The sequence below is a fragment of the Microtus oregoni genome, unplaced genomic scaffold (assembly GCF_018167655.1).
Source record: "Microtus oregoni isolate MIOR12 unplaced genomic scaffold, Mior012 000071F_ref0000514, whole genome shotgun sequence".
In the NCBI taxonomy this organism is placed as follows: Eukaryota; Metazoa; Chordata; class Mammalia; order Rodentia; family Cricetidae; genus Microtus; species Microtus oregoni.
In genome coordinates this window covers 932101-956290 of record NW_024543978.1, presented here as the reverse complement: position 1 = coordinate 956290, position 24190 = coordinate 932101, and the positions used below count along the sequence as shown (strand labels likewise).

The 24190-nt window shown below is 52.6% G+C and overlaps 2 protein-coding genes across 6 annotated transcripts; one reads left to right on the top strand and one right to left on the bottom strand.

Annotated features, from left to right (window-relative positions):
* The first annotated feature begins 923 nt into the window (after positions 1–923).
* Birc7 (baculoviral IAP repeat containing 7) lies at positions 924–5465 on the top strand. Of its 3 annotated transcripts, none has more exons than XR_005973392.1 (8): positions 924–1345; positions 2600–2699; positions 3061–3139; positions 3219–3264; positions 3979–4092; positions 4426–4497; positions 4677–4858; positions 5331–5465. XR_005973392.1 is itself a non-coding variant. In XM_041641910.1 (8 exons), exons 1-7 carry the CDS (start codon positions 997–999, stop codon positions 4851–4853), a joined length of 954 nt encoding a protein of 317 aa, XP_041497844.1. In that variant the 5' UTR covers positions 924–996; the 3' UTR covers positions 4854–4858; positions 5331–5465. The 3 variants fall into 3 exon arrangements, 2 of the variants coding, with proteins under 2 accessions (XP_041497844.1, XP_041497845.1); XM_041641910.1 differs by having other exon boundaries at positions 4660–4858; XM_041641911.1 differs by lacking the exon at positions 3979–4092 and having other exon boundaries at positions 4660–4858.
* Positions 5466–6230: 765 nt separating this feature from the next.
* Positions 6231–22711, bottom strand: Nkain4 (sodium/potassium transporting ATPase interacting 4). 3 transcript variants are annotated; one of them, XR_005973390.1, is made up of 8 exons: positions 22482–22711; positions 13196–13333; positions 12847–12927; positions 11829–12026; positions 8629–8689; positions 7432–7516; positions 7031–7114; positions 6231–6523 (listed from the first exon to the last, which is right to left on the bottom strand). XR_005973390.1 is itself a non-coding variant. In XM_041641805.1 (7 exons), exons 1-7 carry the CDS (start codon positions 22533–22535, stop codon positions 6514–6516), a joined length of 627 nt encoding a protein of 208 aa, XP_041497739.1. In that variant the 5' UTR covers positions 22536–22711; the 3' UTR covers positions 6231–6513. The 3 variants fall into 3 exon arrangements, 2 of the variants coding, with proteins under 2 accessions (XP_041497739.1, XP_041497740.1); XM_041641805.1 differs by lacking the exon at positions 7031–7114; XM_041641806.1 differs by lacking the exons at positions 7031–7114; positions 7432–7516.
* Between the last annotated feature and the right edge of the window lie 1479 nt (positions 22712–24190).

Here is a 24190-nt window from a genome sequence, read left to right as displayed (position 1 = left end):
GCTGGGATATAAATATAAATGTTCATCATGCTAGAAGCTTCACCGGCAGTGAAGAGCTACTTGCAGGTGAAGAGTTTGTGCAATTATCTGAATGCAGTGTCAGCTGGGGCAGAGCTGGCCTCTTGATCTTCTTCGCTCCCCTTCCAGTAATCCTGAGGACTTTCGTTTTACTAACCTGTAGCTATGGCCTCTCTAGAGTCATGACCCTCCTCTCTGTTCTGTTAGGTCTGTGGCAATGGAGTCCCTCACTTGGGGCAGTTTAGAGGAGACCAGGTCCCTGGGACCAGTTCTGAGGCAGAGCTCATTTAGGGAGACAGTAACCCCTGTCCCGGTGCAGATGTCTGGCCTGGAGCAAACAATCCAAACCTCGAGCTCCTCCCAGGGCACGCCCCACCCATGATCTGACTCTAGACTGTCCAGACAGAAAGAGGTCAACCTGAGGCCAGACAGGATAGGTGGACTGAGCCCAGCAGGGACCTCCTAAGTACTCGGGAACAGGATAAGCAGGTGATGTCATCCTCTAACATCAGGACAGGCTTGGTATGGAAGAATGTGGTTGGGGCTGCATACACTCCTGGACAACCTAGCTTTCTAGCCATCCTCTGGCTCTACCTCTACCCAGAACTGGACTCTGAATGGCTGGAGTCCCCCTCCTCTATGATTTTGTCAAAGTCTAGGACTTGTTTCCAGAGGTTTGGGGGATATTGTTGGAGAGGTCCCCAAGCTCTGCCCCTCCCCCTATTTAGAGAAGCTTTCTGTCCTGTGGAGTACTGCCTTTGTTATGCGCCTGCCAGGAGGCCCCGTGACACTCTCGCTGCAGAGAGCACGTGGCTGCCACTCTGGCCTCTTCCAGAGAGCGGCGCATCCCTGGACACTACAGCATCTGAGCGTCTAGTGGCATCGGCCTCCAGTTAGAAGCAGGAGTCACCAGAGCTTCTAGAAAGGGCTAGAGTCAGGAGCTGGAGATAAGTCACCAGGCACACTCCGGGGTCAGTGATGTTCTCTCCTGCAGACTGGCTCCGAGCTACTGAGGGTAGGGCCAGGGACTTGTCCTGTGGCCCAGAGCTGAGTCACAGGGAAGTCAGCAATGGCTCCACCCAGGAGCAGAGCAGACCTTGCAGTGCGGGTAGCCATGCCCTGGGCCAGGACTGCATAGATGGGCAGATCTTGGGCCAGTTGCGCCCCCTGTCAGAAGAGCAAGAACCCTCTGGGGCTACCTTCCTCGGGGAGCCTGCTTTCCCTGAGATGGATTCAGAGGATCTCCGGCTGGCTTCCTTCTACAACTGGCCATCCACTGCTGGAATTCAGCCCGAGCCATTGGCTGCTGCTGGCTTCTTCCACACAGGTAAGTCTTGATGTCTTTCTGCTGTGGTCTGGATGCTATTTAGTACTCTTCCAGGTCGAAGAGTTCTGTCCATCCCTGCCCTGAGGAGGGAGCTAATGAAAGGTAATCCTGTCGTCACTGCTTGGCCAGAGCGTGGGGTCCACCCCAGCTAAAGTCACTATGAGATCCTGGGCTTGTGCTGGCCTTGTCCTGAGGGCCCCTCAGCAGGTGGGGGTTTCACCTGGATTCGATGGTTCTGTGGGTGCCCCACACTACTCAGGGATCCCCACTGCCGTGTGGGAGCCTTGCAGACTTGGTTACAGAGGTGATTAGTTCCTTTCATTCCAGGACTCAATAAGACAAAATCAGAATAGCTTAAGCATCCTGATTTGTGCCCATCTTGTAGGTAATCCTCCAGGCTTGCCATGTACCAGGCTAAGACAGGGACCAACTCCAGACAAATCCTTTGAGTACCTGTTCTAGTTACAAACAGCCCACTCCTTTAGCTTGGACTGCTCCTCACTCAAGGTAGGGGTCAGGTTCTGGCTCCTTCTCTGCCTGGCTGAGGAAAAAGAGGCAGCGAGACCCACTGAGGGGCTTTGTAAGTATGAACATAGCCAGAGAAACTGTCACCAGTAGGGCCAGCAGGGGAGGAATCAGTAATTTTCCTTACACTGGTCAAACAAGAGTCCACATTGATACAGGGTGACTGGACACTGGTTATGACAGTTAATGGCTGGGACAGCTAGAGCATCCTTGAAAAGAAGTGTCCCTGAGGCCGGCAGGTGTTAGGAGGATTTTGTGGACTGTGGCTGTCTGCTGTGAGATATGCCTGTAAGCAGTCCTGTTCCCATGGTTGGGGGAAGGGCAGAGAGCAGAGATGAGGAAGGCCTGAGCCATCAAACCAAGCCTGGCTATAGACTGGTATGGGAGGAGTCACCTCTTTATCCTGTCTCCAGGAATCCTTCTTGGATGCCTTGAATCTCCAGGCTACAGAAGCTCCAAGCCTTTGGCCTTACCCTACCCACATGCTTTCAGAACAACATAAATGCTAGCTCAGCCTTTCCAGAATATTCTCGGGCCCCCCTGACACATACCCCAGGCATTGCTTTTATTTGCCTTTGAGATAGAGAGATGCCCATGGTACCTTGCCCCCTTCTTGTTAACCTGCTGGCAGACCCCAGTCCTGACTGTCTGAGCTCTGAAGGTCATGGAGGAACACCCTGGGGGTGCCAGCTCGGTGGGGTTACAACCATGTGTCTCTGCCATACCCAGGCCAGCAGGACAAGGTGAGATGTTTCTTCTGCTATGGCGGTCTGCAGAGCTGGGAGCAGGGAGATGACCCCTGGACAGAGCATGCCCGATGGTTCCCCAGGTAAAGGCCAAGGGGATTGATGCAGGTCTGATTAATGGAAAGGGTCCTAAAGAACTCTGCCCAGTCTTCCCATCTTCCACAGTCCTGGGATATCAGGGTAGCAGACAACCCTGCTCTTCATGGAGCTCTCTCTGGAAGGGCCGCTATGGTGGGCATTATACTGCTGCTATCCTCTTCTAGGTGCTCAGAGTCCATCTCCTGAGTCCCAGCAAGTCCCCCGCCCCCAGAGACACAGCCCTGCCTGCCTGCCTGCCATAGGGCGTAATGGGTTCCATGGGAACAGAAAGCATGGCTCATGGGGCTTGAGTGTGGCAGTGGGGCTCTCGGAGTCCAGTCCTGCCTTCTGAGATCTCTTCCCCAGGTGTCGGTTCCTGCTGCAGTCAAAAGGAAGGCACCTTGTGGGAAGAATCCAGGCCTGCACCCCCTTGCTTGGCTCCTGGGTAAGTCCATCTGTCCTCAGGACTGGGGGTTGGCAGTCCCTTGCTTTGTTTACTTACGGCATTGACGGCTTTCCCACAGGACCAATGGGAAGAGCCAGAAGATACGGTCTCTGCCACCCCCTCAGGTGAGATACCCTGATAGAGAGCCCTTGCTGTTTCATTGGTATTTGCAGCCTGTACATGGGTAAGACTGTTGAGTGCACCCACCTGCCAGTCAGCAGGAAGGGACTGTGCACACGTGCTGTGTGTCCAAGGCATAGGTCAGGTCACTGCATTCCCTCGGTCCCACCGAGTAGGTTGCTAAAGGCACCAGCCAAACCTGAGGATGTAGCTGGGCTGGTTCTGCTGGGCACAGCTTCTGAAAGCCAACTGAACTGTAGGGAGAAGCCTGTTGAGCAGAGCCCTGGAGGACACAGCTTTCCAAATCTCTTCCCTGGGCCCTATGGGACAGGGGTCTGAGGTAATTCAGAGACCCCCGAGGGGACTTCTGACTTCAGAGAGCACCTGATGTGTTTGCTACCTCTGTGGACACAGGCAAGTGGCTCTCCACCCTCACTTCTGTGAGAATGACATGGCAACACAAACCCATTTCAGAAGCACATGCGTCTGTGGGACACTCTGGTGCTAGGTGGGGCTTTGTCTGCCGTCCTCCCCAGTGATGGTAGCACCTCTAGAGAGAGGCTCTGAAAATGCAGTATCCTTGTAAGAGACAGACCTTCCCCAATGCCTTCTGGGAATATGCAGATGTGTGTACAGACAGAACATGCCACAGACCACCAGCCTTTCTCTGCACCCCATAGATCTTGGGATCTCTTGCTGTCTCTTTCTCTGCCTTAAAGATACTAGGAGCATCCAGGAATGGAGCCAGAGCCCAGCTGTGCCCAGCACAGCCCCTTCACAACTGATGGCTAACTTGCTCCAGGTGGATGAGGGCCAGTCGGCCAGGGCCAGAGGTAGAGCCACCTCTTCTAGGCACTACTTGCCTTTCCTTGTCTTACTCCTCTGGGAATCCATCACTCTTTGTTTCCTGTCCCCTCCAAAGTGCCAAATACATGCAATCTATGACTCCCTAGTCTAAGGGGCTTGGCAGGCAGAGTACCCTGGTGGAAGGCAGGCTCCTTGGTGGCCTCCAGGAAGCTCATGAATGGCAGCGGAGTGCCATAAAACCTTTCTGTTCTCTAGGACAGTACTGGAACTTAGTGGCTGCTAGACCCTCTTTGGGTGAGGTCTCCCTTCCCCAGAGAAGCTAGGCCTTGATTAAACCCAATTCTACTAACTGTGTACAGCTCCTGCCCATGGAGGCCCTGAATTGTTCACATCCAGAGGAGAGACACAGCCTGAAGATGTCAGTGAGCCAGGTATAGTAGGGATCCACCTGAGGTGGATGGGTCACCTTCTTTCTTGGAGGAACTGAAGGGGAACACGGGGGATAAGAGGGTGGGTCTGTGTAACAAGTGCATTCCCCTTGAGGAGTCCGTCTCTTGGGCCCTGAGGGTGCTGGTGACTTCTTGAGTCCCCAGGAGCTGGGTCTGTGCAGGAACAGTTGCGACAGCTGCAGGAGGAGAGAGCATGCAAGGTGTGCCTGGATCGAGCTGTCTCTGTAATCTTCGTGCCCTGTGGCCACTTAGTCTGTCCTGAGTGTGCCCCCAACCTGCAGGTGTGCCCGATCTGCAGAGTGCCTATCTGCAGCTGTGTACGCACCTTCCTGTCCTAAACCAGGTAAGGTGCAGGGTCTTCCCAGCATCCTTCCTCAGCCTGGGTGTAACCTCAGCGTCTTGCTTCCTAAGACGGGCAGTGGCATTCTACAGATGGCCAGGTCACACTTCTCACTCCTTCCGCCAGTCAGTCCCACTGTTTGGAATCCTTCATAGGTGGGGTCAGAGGGAAAGAGGGCTGGGGGACACCCCTTGTCTAGCTGGTCATCAAGAGCCTCAACTAGGCTTGGAGAGGCCGACTTCAGAGGTACATGGGCTAGATTGGGGCTTGGTGGTCATGCCCAGGATGGGGCACATGAACCTCAATTGTTACATAAATGTATCACACCCCGTCCTTGCTGAGAGATGGGAGCCATGGCCTTCTTATGCTCTCAGAGGTCAATGTGTCCCCAAGATGTGTCTGATAATTCTCTAGTAGAGTAAAGTGGTAGGCCAAGGAAGCCCCTGGAGCCAAGGACCTCCTTTCCTCCCTCCAGATACTACAAGATGGGCACCCTGCCTGCCCCAGCCTGTCCCAGACCACACAGTGGGTCTGCTGGGGACACTTGGTATCGACCACAAACATAGCACAGCATGGAAGAAGAGTTCCTGGTTGGTGTGAGGAGTGCTCCTGTTGTAGCTTTGGAAACCTATTTGAAGATAATAAAGTAGAAGGTCTGACTTCAGTGCTCAGCTAGGCTCTATACCAGATACCCCCACCTCATCTTCTAGTCCATGCTGAGCCGGTCTATGCTGCTTCTCGCCAGCACAGCAGCGCCTGTCCAGTGTCCAGACACCTCTAATCGCTTCACAAACACTTCCCCGCTTGGGGAAGAAGAAACACTCTTTCTGATCTCAGTGATCTAGTACTGTATTCTACCCTTTCAGAATAGACCGGCTTCAGGTGTCTCTTGAGACCCCACTTCTAATTACCCACAAACTTTGTATATTTCCTAAAATGGCAGGTGTTCTCAAGATGCTTGCCCAAGGTCCTTTTTTCTAAACAGAGCCATCCACTTTCTAGAAAGAAGAGTCTATGTGGCATTCCCAGGCTCCATGTTTCACCCACAGTTCTCTCCTAGCTTGGGAGTGGCAGGGCTCCTGGTCCAGCTCCAGGGAATGCACTGGCCTCAGTGGGGCAAGGGCCTTTGCGTGAATAAGACCTGTAGCTAGGGTACTGCAGTATTTATTCAAGGCCTTTGTCATTCTTGGATCTTGGTGGCTCATAGGGACTTCCTGATGGGACTGAACCTCTCATTGTCCTCTAATGAGCCTTTCCCTATGTGGTGTGTGGTTTGCAAGTCCTGTAACCTCAGGTCAGAGCACTCTGGGGATGCCTGGGAAAACTGCCTAAGTTCACTGCCAGCTGCCCAAGAAGACCAGGGGTTCAGTTTGTTTTTGTATTCTCTCATGTCTTGTCTCACTATTTTATTTTTTAGAAAAAAAGAAAGGAAGAAAGAAAGAAAAAAGAAAGGAAGAGAGAAAGAAAGAGAAATTACAAACTCACAGTTGCAGCCACCCTGGCCTGCAGTGTGCCCCGCCCCTCACTGGTATCCAAGGGGAATTTGGAAAGAATGCTAGGCAGGCAGGGAAGCAGGGCTGTGACTCCAGGCCTGGAGTCTCCTCATTGTTCTGGCGGCTGAAACTGGGTTGCGGGAGCAGGGTCAGCTGTTCTCTCACTTATGCAGGCCTGCGGAGAAGGCAGAGGTCAGAGGGGACTGAGAGAAGGAGGACAGTGTGCCTCCTCTTGGGGACTTCAGATGTAAAACACACAAAACCAGTAGCTCAGGCTCTAGCAAAAATATGCCCAGGACTAGGCTTCTCAACTCTTAGGGCAGGTACTGATCTTATCCTCTGGTGACCCTGGCCCATTCCTATGGGACTGGAAGTGGAGTGAGGATTTCACCCTGGTCCTTTCGTCCACTCAGACTCTCCACTGAAGAGAAACCTCCCACGCACTGCCCTATTCATGGAGATCTATTGAGCCCAGGCTTGTCTTAGGAGCTGTAGCAGGCAGCCTGAAGAGGCTCCTCCCCTTCCTAGGTCTGTGTCTCCTTCATTCACCCTAGGAGTTGAAGTCCTGCTACCTGTGATACCCATTATCCACAACAGTCTAGGACACCCTGAGGTCAGGCACTAGGAATCTCTGGGACCAAAGACAGTTTCACCAAGAGAACCCCTCAATGTCCCTTCTGACCTCAATTCCAAGACTTCCAGGAAGCCCAGGCATGGCCATGGCATCTGTAGGGCCGTGGTACTGCTTTAGAGAAGGAAATGTGATCTGCCAAATATAAGAAACAGACACCCTCTACACTTACTGAAGCACTGATGCCCCTGGGGGAGTGGCCTGTTGGCATCCCTCCCATTCCTGAGAGTCCAGTCTTCAGTGCTGACTAGGGTTCTGATTAACACAGAATCTACCCCAGCTGAGCCTTGAGCTCGACATGTGGGCTGAGTTCTACAGTCACTGCACCCTGACACCTAACCAGAGCATGGTCTTAGGGCAATGGACTGACATACAGATGCCTGATAAAGTCTCCAAAGAGAACAGCCTTGAATTGTGAGCACCCTGATGCAGGCTGAGTGGACCATACTTACAAATATGCCTGCTTGGACAAGAGGCTGGACGGCTTTTCATTGACATGGTACAGGGGGAATGGGTCAAATCCACCAATGAAATCAACTGAAAGAAATCAAGCCCAAATAAAATAAAACCCAAATGATGGAAAAAGATGGCAGAATGGAAACATTCCCAGTGGCAGATTTCCAGCAAAGGGGGCATTGCCAGGACTTGTGAAGGGGGAGAGGCACATCTGCAAATCAGTCCCCTGCTGTATCGCAAACCTTGCTGGGATCTCTTTGGGGTACTGTGCACAGTTTCCTGCCAGGCTCTGTGGTCTGAATGAACCTTCCCAGAAGGAATCAGGTGAGGAGGCCAACAAGTGCCCTCAAGCCTGGATGGGGCTGCACCCACCTTGCTAGGCTCTCCAATCATCCTCGTGGCCTTTATTAACATCAAGCATCTGCCCCATGAAGCCACCCCCACACTAGTGGTCGCTAGGCTTGTTGGGTAAAATGAACACATTTCTGAAGCTCAGGGCTGGCTGCAGTTCTGAATTCAAAGAGCAGGTGGAGCTCCTGCTTCATCCCTGGCAGCTAGCTGAGGGCTCAATGATGGGGGGGGGGGGCTTGATTCCAGGCTCAGGGACCATCCCTCACCAGCCTCCAGAATCAAGCCCAAGTCTCTTGAACATGGGGACAGCTGACTCCACGGCCCGACTCTCAGGGGCAGCTGGCTTTGGGTTTTAATTCTGACTCTGGAGAAGCTTCTATCCACAGGAGCCCCGACTGCCCACCCACCCTGTCAATCCTTTCTCTGCAGGTTCACCCCATCAGACTATTTCAGGACTGGGAGTCCCCAAAGGGATAGCTTGAAGCATTACTGTGTCACATTGCAAATCAAAGTTAAGTTGAAAGGTGTTTACATGCAGAGAGAAAAGGATAATCCACCCAAATGGGTCCTGCCTAGTACTAAATGTCACCCAACGTGTGTACCAGGCAGGCAGAGTGGCCCATGCTATTGAGGACTCAGACCCTCCTGGGGCCACTGTGTGACTGTGGGGTCACGAGGATAAGTGTCCTTGGGCCCAAGGGCCCCTCTTCATAGACTCCCCCTCTTCTCAGATCTTTGGGCGGTGGCAGGAAGGGCATGGGGCATAACTGAGAGCCACCTTCAGGTTCTACCCCAGACAGCACAGCACTCAGAGTTGCCACTCATGTTAACTACACACTTACAGCTGTCTTCTTCTTCTGTGAGCACGCTGACCACGTAGCAGCCATAGACGAAACCCAGGAGCTGAAAGACACCAAGAGGCCAGACATGCCAAGCCATCTCTCACTGCAGCAGCAGCCTGGGGATGGTGTGGATAACCCCATGTGGACCTGATGGAAGCCCTGCATCTCCTGGGATACTATCTACATGGCTTCCCACACTCCCACATCCTCAGTTCTTCCTTAACACACCCAGTGGGCAACGTCTGGGTGAGGAATTGCACAAAACATGAAACCTGAGAGGTAGCTTGGAGGGGGCAAGGTCATGTCCTGCAAATGGATGGAAAACATCATACTGAGTGAGGTAACTCAGACTCAAGAGGAGAAATATCATATGTACTCGCTCATAAGTGGCCTTTAGACATAAAACAGAGAAAAATCAGCCTACAATTCACAATCCCAGAGAACCTAGACAACAAAGAAGAACCTAAGAGAGACACACATGGATCTAATCTACATGGGGAGTAGAAAAAGACAAGATCTCCTGAGTAAATTGGGAGCATAGGGACCGTGAGAGAGTGTAGAAGGGGAAGGGTGAGGAAGGGAGGGGAGCAGAGAAAAAATATATAGCTCAATAAAAACAATAAAAATTAAATAAAAAAGATCATGCCCTGTGTGTCCTCCGAACCCAGAGAGTCAGGCCTGTCTTCTTCACGCCACTATACGGTGTCCTGTGAGTCCTTTCTGCTGCGAGTCCCAGGGTACAGGCCTTCCCCCCATAGCCTGTTCCTGGCAAGGCTGGCAATGTGGACAGGATGGGTTTGACTGGGTTGGCTTGTGGAGAACCCAGCAGATCAGAGAGCAGGAAAATAAGGTCCCACAGCTAGCAAAACTGCCTCCCTGCCCTGGTGCTGACAACTCACTCCTCGTGTATTATTTTAGGACCCAAGATGCTGCCATGAATCTCAGGGGCTTGCATCGTCCCCTGTGGGTCCCAACATAACACCTGTATTGTGAATACCCACCCCGACACCTCCACCTGGCAACAGCTCTGCCTTCCTGGGACCCTGAATGATTTGGGGCACACAAATATTTCAGAAGGTACCAGCTAAGCAGGAGCTATAGTGGGGTCTCAGAGAACCAGAGAGGAGGCACCACAGCCAGGAGGGGCCCGAACAGGGAGAACACTGGAGGAGACAACAGGAAGGTATCCAGTGGTCGCGAGTGTAAGCTGTCTTGATATGCAGCAGGTCCCTCTGAAAACCAATTATTTTGGGATCCAAGATGTTGCCATGAATCTCTGTCCCATGTGGGCCCCAACATAACACCTGTATTGTGTATACCCACCCCACACACCACCACCTGGCAACCCTTTGTTCTGTTGCCTCGAGGTGGTTTCCATGGTTCCACACTGACCTGGCCCAGCAGCCTCCGAAGAAGCCACCAACCCCCCCCCCCCCCCCCCCCCCCCCCGTCAAAGGAGACAGTCAGTTGGGAATATATGAGTTCAAAGCCCATGAGACCCTACCCAGCTCAGGTGCAGGCCCCAGACCCCCTGGGACTCTATCATTCCATGAATGAATCTAGAACTGAGCCTGAAAGTCATTTTCCTCACCATGAAGAGCGTCTTAGAGGTCTTTCACGCAGCCTTTTGTGATTTCAGGGGACACCCTGAGGTGGAGGGTTGGCCCCCATGGAGAGCTGGCCACAGTGCTGAAACGTGGACTGGTTCTCCTGGGCAACTGATTCTCAGTCCAATCTGGCATCTAGTCTGCCTCAGGTCATCCCTGGGGACCATGACACTGGACCTGCATACCTGTGCCTTCTGTTCCCACCACTTCTACTCCCTGGTGCCCCATGGCTCTGCACTCCTGAATCCTGCCTCCCACCCTCCCTCATCAGCTGTAGAGTGCCATCAGGCCTTCTCTACTATTTCCTCTTGGATCAAGTTCCTGGAATACATGGAAAATAACGGAATCTCTGTGTCGTTGAATTCACGAGACTTGTATTTCCTTCAGGATCTCCCTGGACAACCTGAGTCCAAGGGGCTATGACCATTGACAGGATGGCGGCACCTGACGCTTGCTGATGATGTACCACCGGATAGGGTGGTGACCACGACCAACACAGGAGCTGCCTGGGCACAGAACTGTTCTGCCGCTCACAGAGCAGGGCTCCTGGAGAGCAATGTCATCTCACAGCACTAGGAAATTAGCCAGAACTCCAGAGACTGTTCCCTGTCTCACAGGATCTGCTCTGTGGCAGACTTCTCAGGGTTGTGGGCTCACCGCCAGCCCAGGCAGCCCACCATGTGCCAGGAAGTATGCACCTTCTCCTGCTTTCTCTCCTGGGAGGTGAGAACTTGTGAAATATCTCCAAGGGCCCTGAGACTCGGGGGGGGGGGGGGGGAAGCACTGAAATGCTCCCTTGATGCACTGGATCTGCTGAGATTAAACAGTCACCAGGGGGCCCAGTTGCAGCCTTACTGGCTGGTCTGGGGCTTCTGTCTCCCTTTCATTGTCTCTCTGAGGTCAGCCTTGGGGTCTTTACATTCCTCCTTTGCTGCACTATCCCTGTGCTGGGCAGATATGGGAGCATCCAACTTGGTTACTCCAACCTGCACCTGCGCTGTTGTTGTTCCTGTTTGCCTGGTACTCCGCAGAGTCACCTGGTCAAGGCTGAAGCTTGATTCTGACTCCGAGCCTGTTTTACAAGGAAAACAGCGAGGCTCTATGGTGGTTTGAATAAGAATGGCTCCACAGGACCAATGCTTAGTCACTAGAGAGCGGCAATATTTGAAAGGATTGTAAGAATTAGGATGTGTGACCTTGTTGGAGGAAGCGTGCCATTGGGAGTGGGCTTTGAGGTTCCAAAAGCCTATGCCAAGCCCAGTCTCTTTCTATTTGCCTATGGATCAGGATGTAGCTCTCTGGTACTTCTCCAGCACCATGCCTTCCTGCTTGCTGCCATGCTCCCCACCATGATGATTAATGGACGAAACCTCCGAAACTGTAAGCAAATTCCCAATTAAATGCTTTCTTTCCTAAGAGTGGCTTTGGTCACGGTGTCTCTTCACAGCGATAGGACGGTGACTAAGACAGACTCAAGGGTAGAGCTCACCTGTGACTCCTCTACTTTTTGCAGGATGTGGAGGCTGATACCTTTGTGTAAAGGAGAGGCCCTGACTCTGCCCCCAGGTAGAACAAGCCTGACCCCACACTCACCGCCAGCAGGATCTGCAGACCACTGTGCAGGGCTTCCATATAGCTGTACATCGTGGCACACCCAGCATCCACCACCAAGGACTGGCCATGCACTGCTCCCAGGCCAGCTGTGGCTGCCTCTCCATGAAGACAGCCTGGCCCATGCTCTTTCCACCAGGAGTGGTGCCGGGAGAGATTGAAGGTCAAGAGCTCACTGTCCTGGGAACAAAGGAGCAGGACAAGTTAGAATCAGGAGGCAGCCAGCCTCTCTCAACCACAGCCTGGAGCAGGCAAGGATAAAGGTGGCCAGTCTCCCTCTACCCATTCCTCTTAGGCTCCAGCTGTGTGGGAGAGGAACAAGTGTCCCAATCTGTTTCTCCATGGGAAAGCCTGATTTTCATGGCCCTCAGCCCTCATACCCCTTCCTCCAGGAACATCCCTTGCCTTGGGCAGACCTTCGGACGCACTATTATGGTATCTAGGTTCCTCAAAGCCAAACTGCCACAGTAGGCCTTGGGTCTCAGGTCAGTGATTGGCATAGCCTCAGTTAGTGCTATCTCAGTCCACCACACCACTACATATCACTCCAGGCTAGGAGAAAAAGCTGTACCAACCCAGAGCTTCCTCAGGAAACATGACGTGGCCAGGGCAGAAGACTCTATGTGACCACAAGAATGTCTCTTCCTGTGCCTCCATCCCACCATCCCTGAAGAGGACACACCTGCACACCTTGGCCAGATGTCTACTTAGTCTTACTCCTCCCTGGTACTGCCTGGTTCCAAGGACCTCTTCCGGAAGACCCACCCTTTGTGCTACCCAGCCTGAGGCCCTGGTGTACCTTACCAACAACCCTCACCACCCACAAACCAGTCTTGTTGAACTTTACTGAGGCACTGATAACAGCCCAAATAATACGGGTGCTGGGGTCAGCATATGCATCAAGCTCCCATCATTAGGTAATATGCAATGAACTGCATCAAGCGTCACATGGTGATCCAGCCAAGACCCAGTGGATGAACCCCTTCCCATCTTTACTCACCTTCGAGAGGCCCCCCACTTCCAGGTAGAAGCAGATAATGAAGACATTCCAGGTAACCCAGACAGCTGCCCACACAGCATACTACGGAGGCCAGAAAGAATAGGGCAGAAGTTGAACCCAGCAGCTTCAGAGATGAGATCTGATTCTTTCCAATGCCTTGGAAGAAAGCCCTTGAACACATGGCAAAGCCAGGACTCCCTGAGTCTGACCTTCCCAACGCTGAGCTTGGAAAGGGTTACCTAAGCCCACCCTGGATAGGTACCAACCTAAGACATTCTGCCCAAGCCGCCACCAAGGATGGCAGGGCTCCTGCTCCTTGAATTGAGGCAGCCAAGCACAGTGGACTCACCACCACAATGTAGCGTGGCCGATACTGGAGGGTGCCGAAGAGCCCCAAGATGACCACGATGATGTGGATGAAGTTGGCCAGGATGGGTGCCCACTGGTAGCCCAGGAAGTCAAACACCTGCCGTTCCACAGCAGTGACCTAAGAACAGGTGGCCCATGAGGAGCAGTGGACCCTAAGAGGTCACCTCCAGGTCCTGCTTCCCCCCTAAGCACCCATCACACCTATTTTAATATCTGTACCAGCTGGGCCACAGACTCCTTGGCTATAATCCTGAGCAGGTCTTGTGTGCTATGGTGTGGCCTTTACAGCAAAACTCATCAAGTCTGACAATCCCAACTGTCACCTTTGGAGGTTCCTCTCTTGGGTCAGGCTGCCCCCTTGTCTCCAGTCCCTCAGCTAGAGACCAAAACAAATGAGATTTTGTTTTGTTTTGTTTTGTGTTTTTTCATTTGTTTTGCTTTGAGACAGGGTCTCTCTCTATAGTCCTGGCTATCCTGGAACTTTTTAGGTTTCAAACCAGGGACAAAAAGCTAAGGTACCTATTTAACATATCAAAACAGACCTGGACACCCGATTCTCCCTTCATCCCTCAGTTCCAACATATTACAGAGCCTTCCTGGTTGGCATATCCCCACCCACCTAAACTTCTCCAGTCTAGAGACTAGGCTGCCCTTCCCTGTATAATCCGGTCATTTGGTTACCTGGCCCTTCCATCTACCCTTTACCCTCCCGGCCTCTTGGTTTAGATGTCCCTTCTTCCCCCTCCCATCTCCTCACACGGCTCAGAATTATGTCCATTCTGGACTCTCCCAGGTGCCCCTGCTTCTGTCTCTGCTTTCCCTTTTAATCTACAACAAACCTTCTCCTCCAAAACACCTAGGACCAGTCACATCATTTTCTCTTTATTTATTTATTTATTTTTCCATCCAGAACTCATTATGCAGACCAGACCGGCCTTGCACTCAGAGATCCACTTGCCTCTGTTCCCAAATGCCATGATTAAAGACGCACACCATCACGCCTGGCCCATACCCAAGGCTGTCCTAACTAGAGGCTAGGAGGGGCCATAAACAAGAAGCACAGATCCTAAAATGCTGTCCATCTGCTCTGGTGGCAGATGAGACCCAAGCCTGCACAGGGTGCTGGACACGGAAGCCCAGAGAATCCACTGTCTCCCGGTAAAGTGGTTTTTCTATGGTTGTCCGGGACTGTTGTGGATAAGAGAGCTCTTATCCTGATAGACTGGTCACACTTCTAGTCTAAGGACTCTAGTGAGAGGCGGTAGCTCTGAAGACACTACCCTCCATGCAAGAAGACAGGGAGACTGATGGGAAAGAATGCATGGGAGATTAATGGGAAAGGTATATAGTGAACATGTTTTATACTTGGGGAAACAGACTTATGCCAAGGAGAATCAAGACTCTAAAGAATCCACCCACCTGCTCGTCTGTCCACCCACCATTTATCATCAATCCATTCACACATCATCATCCATTCATCTGCCCATCCCTTCATCTACCTACACATTCCTTCCCACTTCCATCCCTTTCTCTGTCTAATCCATCCTCTAATGGACTCCATCCCATGTCAGGTGTAGGTGAAGGAAGAGAAAGTATGGCTAAATCCACCAGGTTCCAGCACTTTCTCTGGAGCCTCTGTGTTTAGGATGACTGCATTCTGAAAGAGAATCCATGTTAAAGGGACATTGCAGTGGATTGGAGCCCGTGACATTCACAGGATACCACTGAGCTCCTGTGTACCAGTAATCGGGTCAGCCCTGGAAATGCTGAAACAGTCTCTGACCTATAGTGGCTTCTGGTGTGAGAGAGAGAAACCAGTCTTGTTCTGGCTATTTTTCTGCCGACTAGACACAAGCCAGAGTGTATAGAGAAAAGGGAACTTCAAGTGAGAAAATATCCCCGCCAGTCCAGCCTGTGAGCAAGCCTATGGTGCATCTTCTCAATTGATGTTTGGTGTGGGAGGGACTAGCTCACTGTAGGTGGCCACCCTGGGCTGGTGGTCCTGGGTGACAGCCATGGGGAGCAAGTCAGTAAGCCACGATCCTTCACGGCCTCTGCCTCTGTTCCAGCCTCCAGATTCCTGTTTGAGTTATTGCTCTGATGTCCCTCAGTGTTGGAGTATGACCTGAGAGCTGTAAACTGAGATAAACGTTTCTCCCTGGGTTTTTTATGATCACGGTGTTTCATCACAGCGATAGAAACCGTAAGACAGGTCTGCATACAATGATGAAGGCCCTTCCCAAGGCTGGATGCTCTGAGATCAAGAGAAAAGTCAATGTTGAGACTATAACTGGGAACACACGCTGTTTTCCAACCCACAAGACCTCCTGCCATTGTGTCAAGTTTGAGTTGAGTAGTTTGGCCACCAGGTTGCTTGCCCATAGACGCTGACTTCAGTGAAAGTCAGTACTCAGGTTCCTCCCTGCTACTTGGAGCTCTGTATGATGGGACTGATCCCCAAAGTCTTCTGGTAACACCCAGGAAACACCTGCAACTGGGCGTGCTCTGGCATTACCCTGGCAGCGGTGGTGATGTGCAAAGACGTCTCAAAAGAGGATTGCTAGCAAGCATGCTCTGCAGAAGTTTGGGGTTCTCTGGGGGTTCTGATGGCTGGCTTGGGCTACTAAATGGAGAGGTAAGGGCAGACTTTGTATAAACACCAAGAACGGCCCAGCAGAATTCATTAGTAAGGACCCCGCAGAAAGCCACAAGCTGCTCACACTCACTGCCCCCTGCCCATTCACAGAGTTCCCAAACCCATCCCCTCCCCAAGTACTGAGAGTTCATAGCCTCTGCCCCATCTCACCAGAGTGCTCACACCAGTGGTCCCTACTTCTGTCACTCATCCACTGTTGCCCCTCCCTGTCACAGAATACTGACAGTCAATGCATGGCCCTCGTCTGTCAAAGTGTTAGCACACATACCCTCTTCTCTTCCTGTCACAAAGCATTCACACCTGCTGGCCTGTCTCACGATTGCAACTGTAGGTGGAGGAAGCCTCTGCTAGCCAGGTTCCCACCTCCAAAGACCCTTCCTAATGCTAGTTCCTCCATGATGCCAGCCTCCTGGAGAAGGTGCCTCCCGTATAGGAGTAAACCCCTTAATGATGCATATGGAGGTTGGAGCAGTTCCCTACGGGCTGTCAATTCTCAAAGATCAGCTCTTACCTCTGGCTTTTCACAGTGTAGACAGAGAGCTGCTTGGCCAAACTTTTGGCTCCTAGTCAGGCCTGACGGGCTGTGTACGTAGAGAAAGAGGATGGGTCATCACTAACTCTCCATGAGCGGACACAGTTGATCTACCTGGTGGCTCCTGCCTTCATTCACATGCCTTTCACATGGAAGACATGCATGGCGGGCTCGCTGGAGAGCTCTGCAGGAGCTTTGCTTATTTTTACAAGGAATCATTTGTCTGTCTTGGAACTACATCATCTCTAAGGAATTGGGAGTTGGTGTTTCAACCAGGATACTCTTCTCATTAGAATATGCCAAGAATCCTTCCAGGGTTGGTTAGGAGTCTACTCTGCCTGCAGGAGACAAGCGGGGTCTGATACTGGGGTGATGTAAATGTGGCTAGTCCCAGGGTCTCCCTGAGCCTCGAGAACTGCTCACCCTGGCTAGTCCTTCCCTGATCACGTATGTAAGCAGCAGTACCAGAGCCTGCTTGGTCTGCATAGTAAGGACAGCTGCAGCTCATACATGTTGTTCCCACACAGGCATGTCAGATGCTGTGGTTACCCACTGTCCACAGCAGACACTGCGGCCAGTCTTAGAGGCCCAAAACAAGAAGGACTGCTTGGGAGTGGCCACCTTCTCATTAGAGCTCTGTGGTAAGCATTGGGCAGTCTTAATGTTGAGACAGTGCTGGGACTATACAAGACACGCACACCGAAGAGCGAAATAAACAGGACTGTGTGACTTTCAAGCAATTCAGGAAAACAGCACAGGGAGAGACAGCCAGTGGACAAGGTGTTAGGGATGAACCTGAAAGTCCCCCACAGGCTCCTGTCAGGATGTCCATCACCCAACTGTTAACACTGTTTTAGGAGGCAGTGGAACCTTCATGGGGTCAGACCTAACTGTTACAAGGGGGCCACCAGGGTCAGGACTCTGACGGTTTTGCTCAGCCCTGGTTCCCAGGTGTTTTGTTTCCTGACCAGAGACATGTAAACAGCTATTGTGACACTCTCTTGCCACCAAAGGGAGCCGGTAATGCACCATAACTTACCAGCTATGAACTGAACTCTGACGCCATGAACCAAAATAAGACCATTATTCCCTGAAGTTGTTCATGTCAACTATTCTGTCACAGCCATGAGGAAACAACTCATGCCTCAGGTAAGTCACCTGGCCTGCATCCTCATGGTCTGGTCTCATAATCAAGCCATCTGGATCCTTCCTTACAACCTCACTAATAAGAGGGAATGAAGTCGTAGGCAGAAGAAGCAAGTGGGGCTTCGTTCCCCCCAGAGAATGGATGAGCACCACCCTAAAACCCCTCTTTCAAACATAAACTAATTCCACGTGAATGGAAGAAAAGACCCGAGGAAGTCACACTGCCTGGGACACTTGTACCTTCCCAAGATACCTTGGGCCTCAGGAGCCAGTGTGCACCCCAGAGCCACCAGAGGAGCAACAGCCCAGAAGCCTTAGATAGGAAAGTCAGCTACAGGTTGGTTCTGACCAGGTTCTTAAGACCTAGAGTGGACAGGACAGTAACTCAAACCCAGTGAGAAGAGCTTCAGGCAAGAAGAAGCCAAAAGCCAGATCCAGTCAGCACCGAAAGCCCACAAGTCTTCTTGCCCTGCTATTCCCAGACTTGCTGTCCTGTGGGGGTGATTTTATAACTTTCTTTCGAGGGAGATTCTTTCTGTAATCTGCCAAATTCCTTCAGAACCTGCTCCTCCTCCAGCTCAGACGCACCCTGGTGGCTCTGGGCCTGGAATGTGGGGTCACAGGGTAGGGGTTGGGGTGCTTAGCAGCATTGGGACTGTCAGCCACAGCCTCTTCCCTGAGCAGGGAATGAGGAGGGTATTCCAGAAGGGAGTTACCCAGCATGCCATTTTCTTGAAAACAGGAGGAGAGCAGGCACTGGAGGCCCTTCCCAAGGAGTGGTTAAATCTCCAAAACAGTCTCAGCCCTGCCTAGCCTTCACCTAGAGTCTCTGAAAGATGAGTTTCAATGATCAGGTTAAGTATAAGACCTCAGATTCCACGGTTGGGAGCATACCTGTACCTCAAGCCGCTGCAACCCTTATGCCCAGAATCCCCAGTATTATTTACCTGGTGTCTTAGCTATGGTCAACCCTTTATCAGCTTCTCCCTCTGTTATCTAAAATGAGCAATTACTGTCCGAGCTGTCACAGCTGTCCTGGTTCAGCACACCCAGGGTGCTAGCATGGCCCTGACCACAGCTGTCTGTTTCTCCAAGTCTTCCAACCAGAGTTTGCCTGTCAGGAAGGGTCCCTTCTTCCCCCACTGATCTGAGAACTCATTCTTATCCTCCTCTCTCCCTGCCCATCTAGATCCCAGCCAACTCCTTTCCGTTGCACGCCCCGCCCTTGCTGGCCCTCCCTTCTGTGCTCCTGAAGCGGAGCACAAGCCAAGCACAGCAGTCAAGCGTAGCACACTGAGGCCTCAATAAACGTGCAGGATGACTGATGCCCACCACTGCAACCTTCTGAAGAGGGCCACAATGCTACCCCGCCTGTATGATTTTTGCCCCACCGCGTAACCAGTACCTTGCACCACGAATCTACAGAGCTGCCGTGACCCCGGGAAAGTGACAGCTCCAGCAACCCTAAAAGATACCTCTGGTGTCTGTCTGCCACCACGGAAATTCCTGTCCCTCCCCACTTCACCTGTCAGAGATCCCAGGAACGGTTTAGGCTCTGGATCTGTGACCAGGGACATGTCTAGATTCCAAACTTCAGTTCGAGGTTGTGTCAGAGGCCACCTTGGGGCACCCAGATGGGTAAGAAATGGCCTGGGGATTGCAGCTCCTCACTTTGCATCCCTTTCTACCTTCAGCTTCCTAGAAGGCCACAGAAAGCAGCACACATCTGTGACGTCTCTGAGCGTCAGTGGGGACAGGAAACAGAAGGCGTGGCATGCTTCCAACTCTTCCAAGCTGTGTGGTGTGTGTGTGTGTGTGTGTGTGTGTGTGTGTGTGTGTGTGTTCCCAGCTTTGGAAGCAGACTCAGGACCTCACGCATGCTAGGCAAGCACTCAACCGCTAATCTGTACCTCTAGCTCACTGCTGAGTTCCTAGTGTGAAACTGTTGGGAAGGCACTTAGGGCTCTCAGCATCGAAAGATTTGCCGTGACAAGCCCTGGCTGTGCAGTTCCTCTACTGCTCTCATTTTACAAGAAGAGTCAGGCTCCTACAGAACAGCTGACAAGGAAAATCCCCCAGAAGGAGGCACCAAATGGCTGTCCATCCCGACTCCATAAAACATTACAGCAGAGGCCTGTCTGAACGTTCAAGACGAAGAGTGTTGATGGAGCCCCAGCTACAGACTGCTCCTGACCCTCAGGATGAGGCTCTAACAGCACCCAGTCTTGTAGACCAAACCTCTCACTCAGACAACCATCCACCTTCACCCCGCCTTCCTCTATCCATCAGGTCAGACCCTGGTGCATTCTCTCATCTTCTGGGGCAGGAATACCCTTCCTTTACGCAGGCCTCCACACCTGCATGGCACAAGCCATCTGAAGCTCCTGCCCTGGGCCAAGGCAGGCAGTGGTAGCGTTTCCCCTCCCCCACAATGCACTTGTCCTAAGGAGTCACATGGTGGTCTACTTGCGTATGTGTTCCAATCAACTGTGAGAGGTGCTAACCAAAGTCTTCCTACATACAACATGAAAATGCAGGATCCAGAATGGATCTCAAACCTCAGAGCCCAGATGTCCCCTTCCCAGCAGGCCCCTAGTTCCTGGAGAGCCTGAACATAAAATTACAAATCTGGGGGGAAAAAGAAAAAAATACCCAGCAACAGGGGACAGAGGTCAGCCTCTTAATGAATGACTAGGTCTGACTAGTTATCATCCTGCCCAGTGAGAAAAAGAAAGTGGAGGAGAAGATGGCCCCCTTGGTCCACTAAGAAACCCAAGGCCCTGTGCAGTGAGGCCCCAGCGGGAGGCTGGATCAGCTGCACTTGTCTGGAGGTCCTCAGTCTGAAGAGTAGCCCCTGGTTGTCTCGGGAATGGAAACCTTGTAAGAGGTGGGAGTACTTTGCTTCCTCTTGTTTCTGAGCTAACATGCCCTGAAGCACTGTGGCTACAGATGAGTCTCCCATTGCATGGAGGTTGGTGATTTAGAGCCGGTGGCCCTGAAGAATCTAGCTGCAGATCCCTTCGTGGGGCTGAGTCCTGTCTTGTCGTTGCAAGGAGGTCTGGGAACAGTCTCAGCACAGTGCTGGCTCAGAGCCGACAGAGTTCCTGCTGTTCTTCAGGGAGAGTTGTTTAGGTCCTTTGTCCGGTAGCTTGGTAACAAGAAAACTCTCACGCTTGTCAAAAAAGGGCAAGCCTCAGGACCCCTGGCTGCTCCCAGCTTCCTCTACTCTCAACGCTGCCATGCAGAGGCCAGAGCAGTGGGTGGCATTGGGCCTGTTCCTCCCAGAGGCCCAGGAGGGTAGCCCGCCCCCAACTGCCAGCCAGAGCAGGACAAAAGACCCTTGACAGCTCCCTGGGGGCATTTCAGCTGTGGCCCTGCTGGACAAAGCAAGGGTACACAGGGCTCAGTGCAGCACCACAAAATCCTTGGGGCCTTGTCTTGGCTGAGTCTGAGTCTTGGAGAAGCCCTGCCCAGGGTAACCCTGTAACCCGAGCACCAAAATGACCCCCCCACCCCACCCCTGCTTACTTGCAGCTAAATTCCCAAAGTCCGTCCTAGACCTACACCTGTGTCAAGGAGAAGTCTATCAAGCAGGAACAGGCCCTGACCATATCCCCTTGCATCACAGGACCACATCCCTGAACTGGAGGTGGGAGGAACACCTGCTTCTCGCACCATATGTCAGAGAACACTATCCTGCCAGATCCAGAACAGGGAAACCAAAGTCACTCCTGTCCCTCAAAGCTGCTGTGTTTCTTGACTCCCATATCGGGCAGGCTCCAAACTTCAGAGTCAGCCAGCTCATCCTATCCTTTAGCTGGTCATTCTGCAGGACTGACCAGGTAAAGGACTCTGTCTTCCCAGGAGCCCCCCGAGGGAGTACCTCACAGAAAGACAGCGGCTCAACACTGCTCCAAGCTGGAAGCAGTTCTCTCAAGTTTGACCTGCCCAGTCGAAACCTGCAGGTCAGTAAGTACCTGGACCATGGACTTCCCTGCAATCCCACATTATGCCTGGTGGCCCCTGGAAGTACAAAACTCTGTGCTGCTGGGAGAACAAGACACCAAATAGCCTTAAAGCACCTTTGAAAAAACCCTCCTCTTCCTCAGGGACCTCCAGCTTCAGCCAGTGGAGGAGGTACCCAGTCCAGCTGGGTCCAGGTCCACACCCAACCCAGAGACAACAAAGCTGCGTTTCCTTCTTAAGACCAGACACCCAGGGCTAATTAGCATCTACGCAAAGGAGTTTCCCCAGCGACCTTTGTCTTAGACCTTTCCTCCAGCAGCTCCAGAACTCACATCCCAAGCTCCAAGCTCAGCGAGAGCTGCAAAGTTGCTTGTTGTCGTCCAAGTTCTCTGCCGGGCTCTTCACCTAGGGAGTCAGTGGGCTCAACCCTAGGCACTCGGGCCTGAGAGCCTCTTCCCTCTACAGGTCAGGGAGATTGGGAGACCCCAAACAGACAGTGCCCACGCACAAGCTGGGAGTGCCAGGCGATCACATTCTCCTGCACACCCAACTCTAATGACCACACTCAGGCACTGACTGAACTTTGCTGCGGGCTCCGCCACTGGTGCCACTGCGGTAACACGCAAACTCTTGACCACAGGCGCCTTCGGAGCGTGTGGGCATCAAGGGGACCACGGACTACGGACCACGCTCCCCGGACCACAGACTCCGGACCTGAGTGCAGCTCCGGGGACAGCCCGGCTTTTGTTCCTAGCAGCCAGGGCCCCAGAAGCTCCCCAGCACCTGTCCCACCAACCGGGACACCGCTTCCCGAGCAAACATAGCAGGGCACAGCCGAGGTCCAGCACGGTGGCTGCTCCCCTAGCATGCCTGTCAGCCGGGAATATCGGCCAGATCCAAGATTATCCCAGGAGCCTCCCGAGGTTGGTGCGGGTCCGGAGAGCCAAGCAGAACACCAAGACTCACCAACTGAAGAGCGCAGAGCGCAAGAAGCGTGCAGCGGCCAGAGCAAGAGCCCATGGTATTCACGCCTCCCGCGGGCGCCTTTGCTGCTAGAGTGGGCCGGAGCCCGCCGCGTGCGAAAGCTTCGGTCCACGGTGCCCCCGCCCCTCCTTGCCTGGAGGACGCCGCCTCCTAGGGATTCCGTCCCAGCTTGCCTCGGGTAAGCCTAGCAGACCCCAGCCCAGTCTGCCCTCTTCCTCTTAGATCCCGCCCCTGCCCGCCTGCTCTTCAGACCCCACCCTCTCCCCCTCCCCAGGCTCTGGGTAACAGCTGCGCGGCGTCAGTCTTCACTCACACACTCCTAGTACTGTAGCCCTTAGGGGCTTCAAGCTGTCCGGAGAAGAGGCACCAGACCCCTTCTTAAAGGGGCGATGACACTGCTTTCTGGTAGCAGAGAACAGCGAGGGGCTGCGAGGTGACTACTGGACAAACCTGCCAAGGAGTCTGCCCCGGGCCGCTATTAAAAGAAGAATTTAGCAACCATAATCTACCTCCAATAGCTTTCAGCCTGGCTCCTGTCCCTGCTCTGAATCCTCTGGTGGGACAGACACCTCTGCACTGTTGCCACCAAACTCCTTTCGTGTGTGTGTGTGTGTGTGTGTGTGTGTGTGTGTGTGTGTTGGGGGGGGTGCGATGGTGCAGGCTCACCCCAGCCACGAGTTGTTTTCAGTGTGAAAGTCTTCAAGACTCCTCCTGGCCTGGTCCAAAGCTCTGTGTCTGTTCTGAGAGTGAGGACTCAGGAGCAGGAGGAATGATGGACTCACCCATCAGTACTTTACCTGCCTGGAAGGTCTAGTTCGGGTCGGAACACTAACGGGTGTCCTGTCCACAACAGCGCACGGAAAAACCCTGCTGCACAGAGGTCTGAAAATGGGGTTAAGCTAGGTTAAGGAGGAGCCTCACATTCAGGCTGGAACTGACGGGACATCATGGTCAGATGAGGCACTGGGCTGTAGTGCAGGTCCTAGTAAATAATAATGTAAAAACCTATTGCTGGGCGCACGCCTTTAATCCCAGCACTTGAGAGGCAGAGGCAGGAATCTTGTGCTAGTAGTAAAAGAAGTACCAGGCACCTGGTAGCTCATGTGGGAAGACAGAGGAGGGGAATAGGAGGTTCCCACCTGGTGGTTTGGCCACAGCCTTCTGAGGAAACTGGGTCTAGGTAGCTTTGGTCCTGACTTGAGCAGCCCAGAGACAGAGAACCAAATTCCAGTTTCACCCAGCCTCATGGGAACGCTCAGAACATGGAGATAGGCCTCCTCCGTGTGCCAGACACAGATCACAGAGCACCCTCTCACCATTGGCTTCTCACGGAGAAATGATCTGTGACTTCCTGTGGCCGCTTAACTCCTGAACCATTCATACTATTTTATGAATTACCAAATTCCCCTGATCTCATTTTTGTGGACAGTCACATACGGCACTGCCAGGGTTGTTTCTCGCCAGCTCATTTCATAGAAAAGCAGGTCAAGGGTCAAGGTCAAAGGTCAAGGCTTGGGGGGAGGAAGCCCATCGAGATCCTCAATACAAGGTCGTGGAAGTACAAGTCGCAGATCCAACAAACAGGAAAGCTCAGAGGAGAGGGTTGTATTTATGTGTGTGTGTGTTTGGGGGGTCAAAACAATAGATTTCAGACTGATGAGAGGGGAAAAATTAAGGAAACAAGAGGGTAG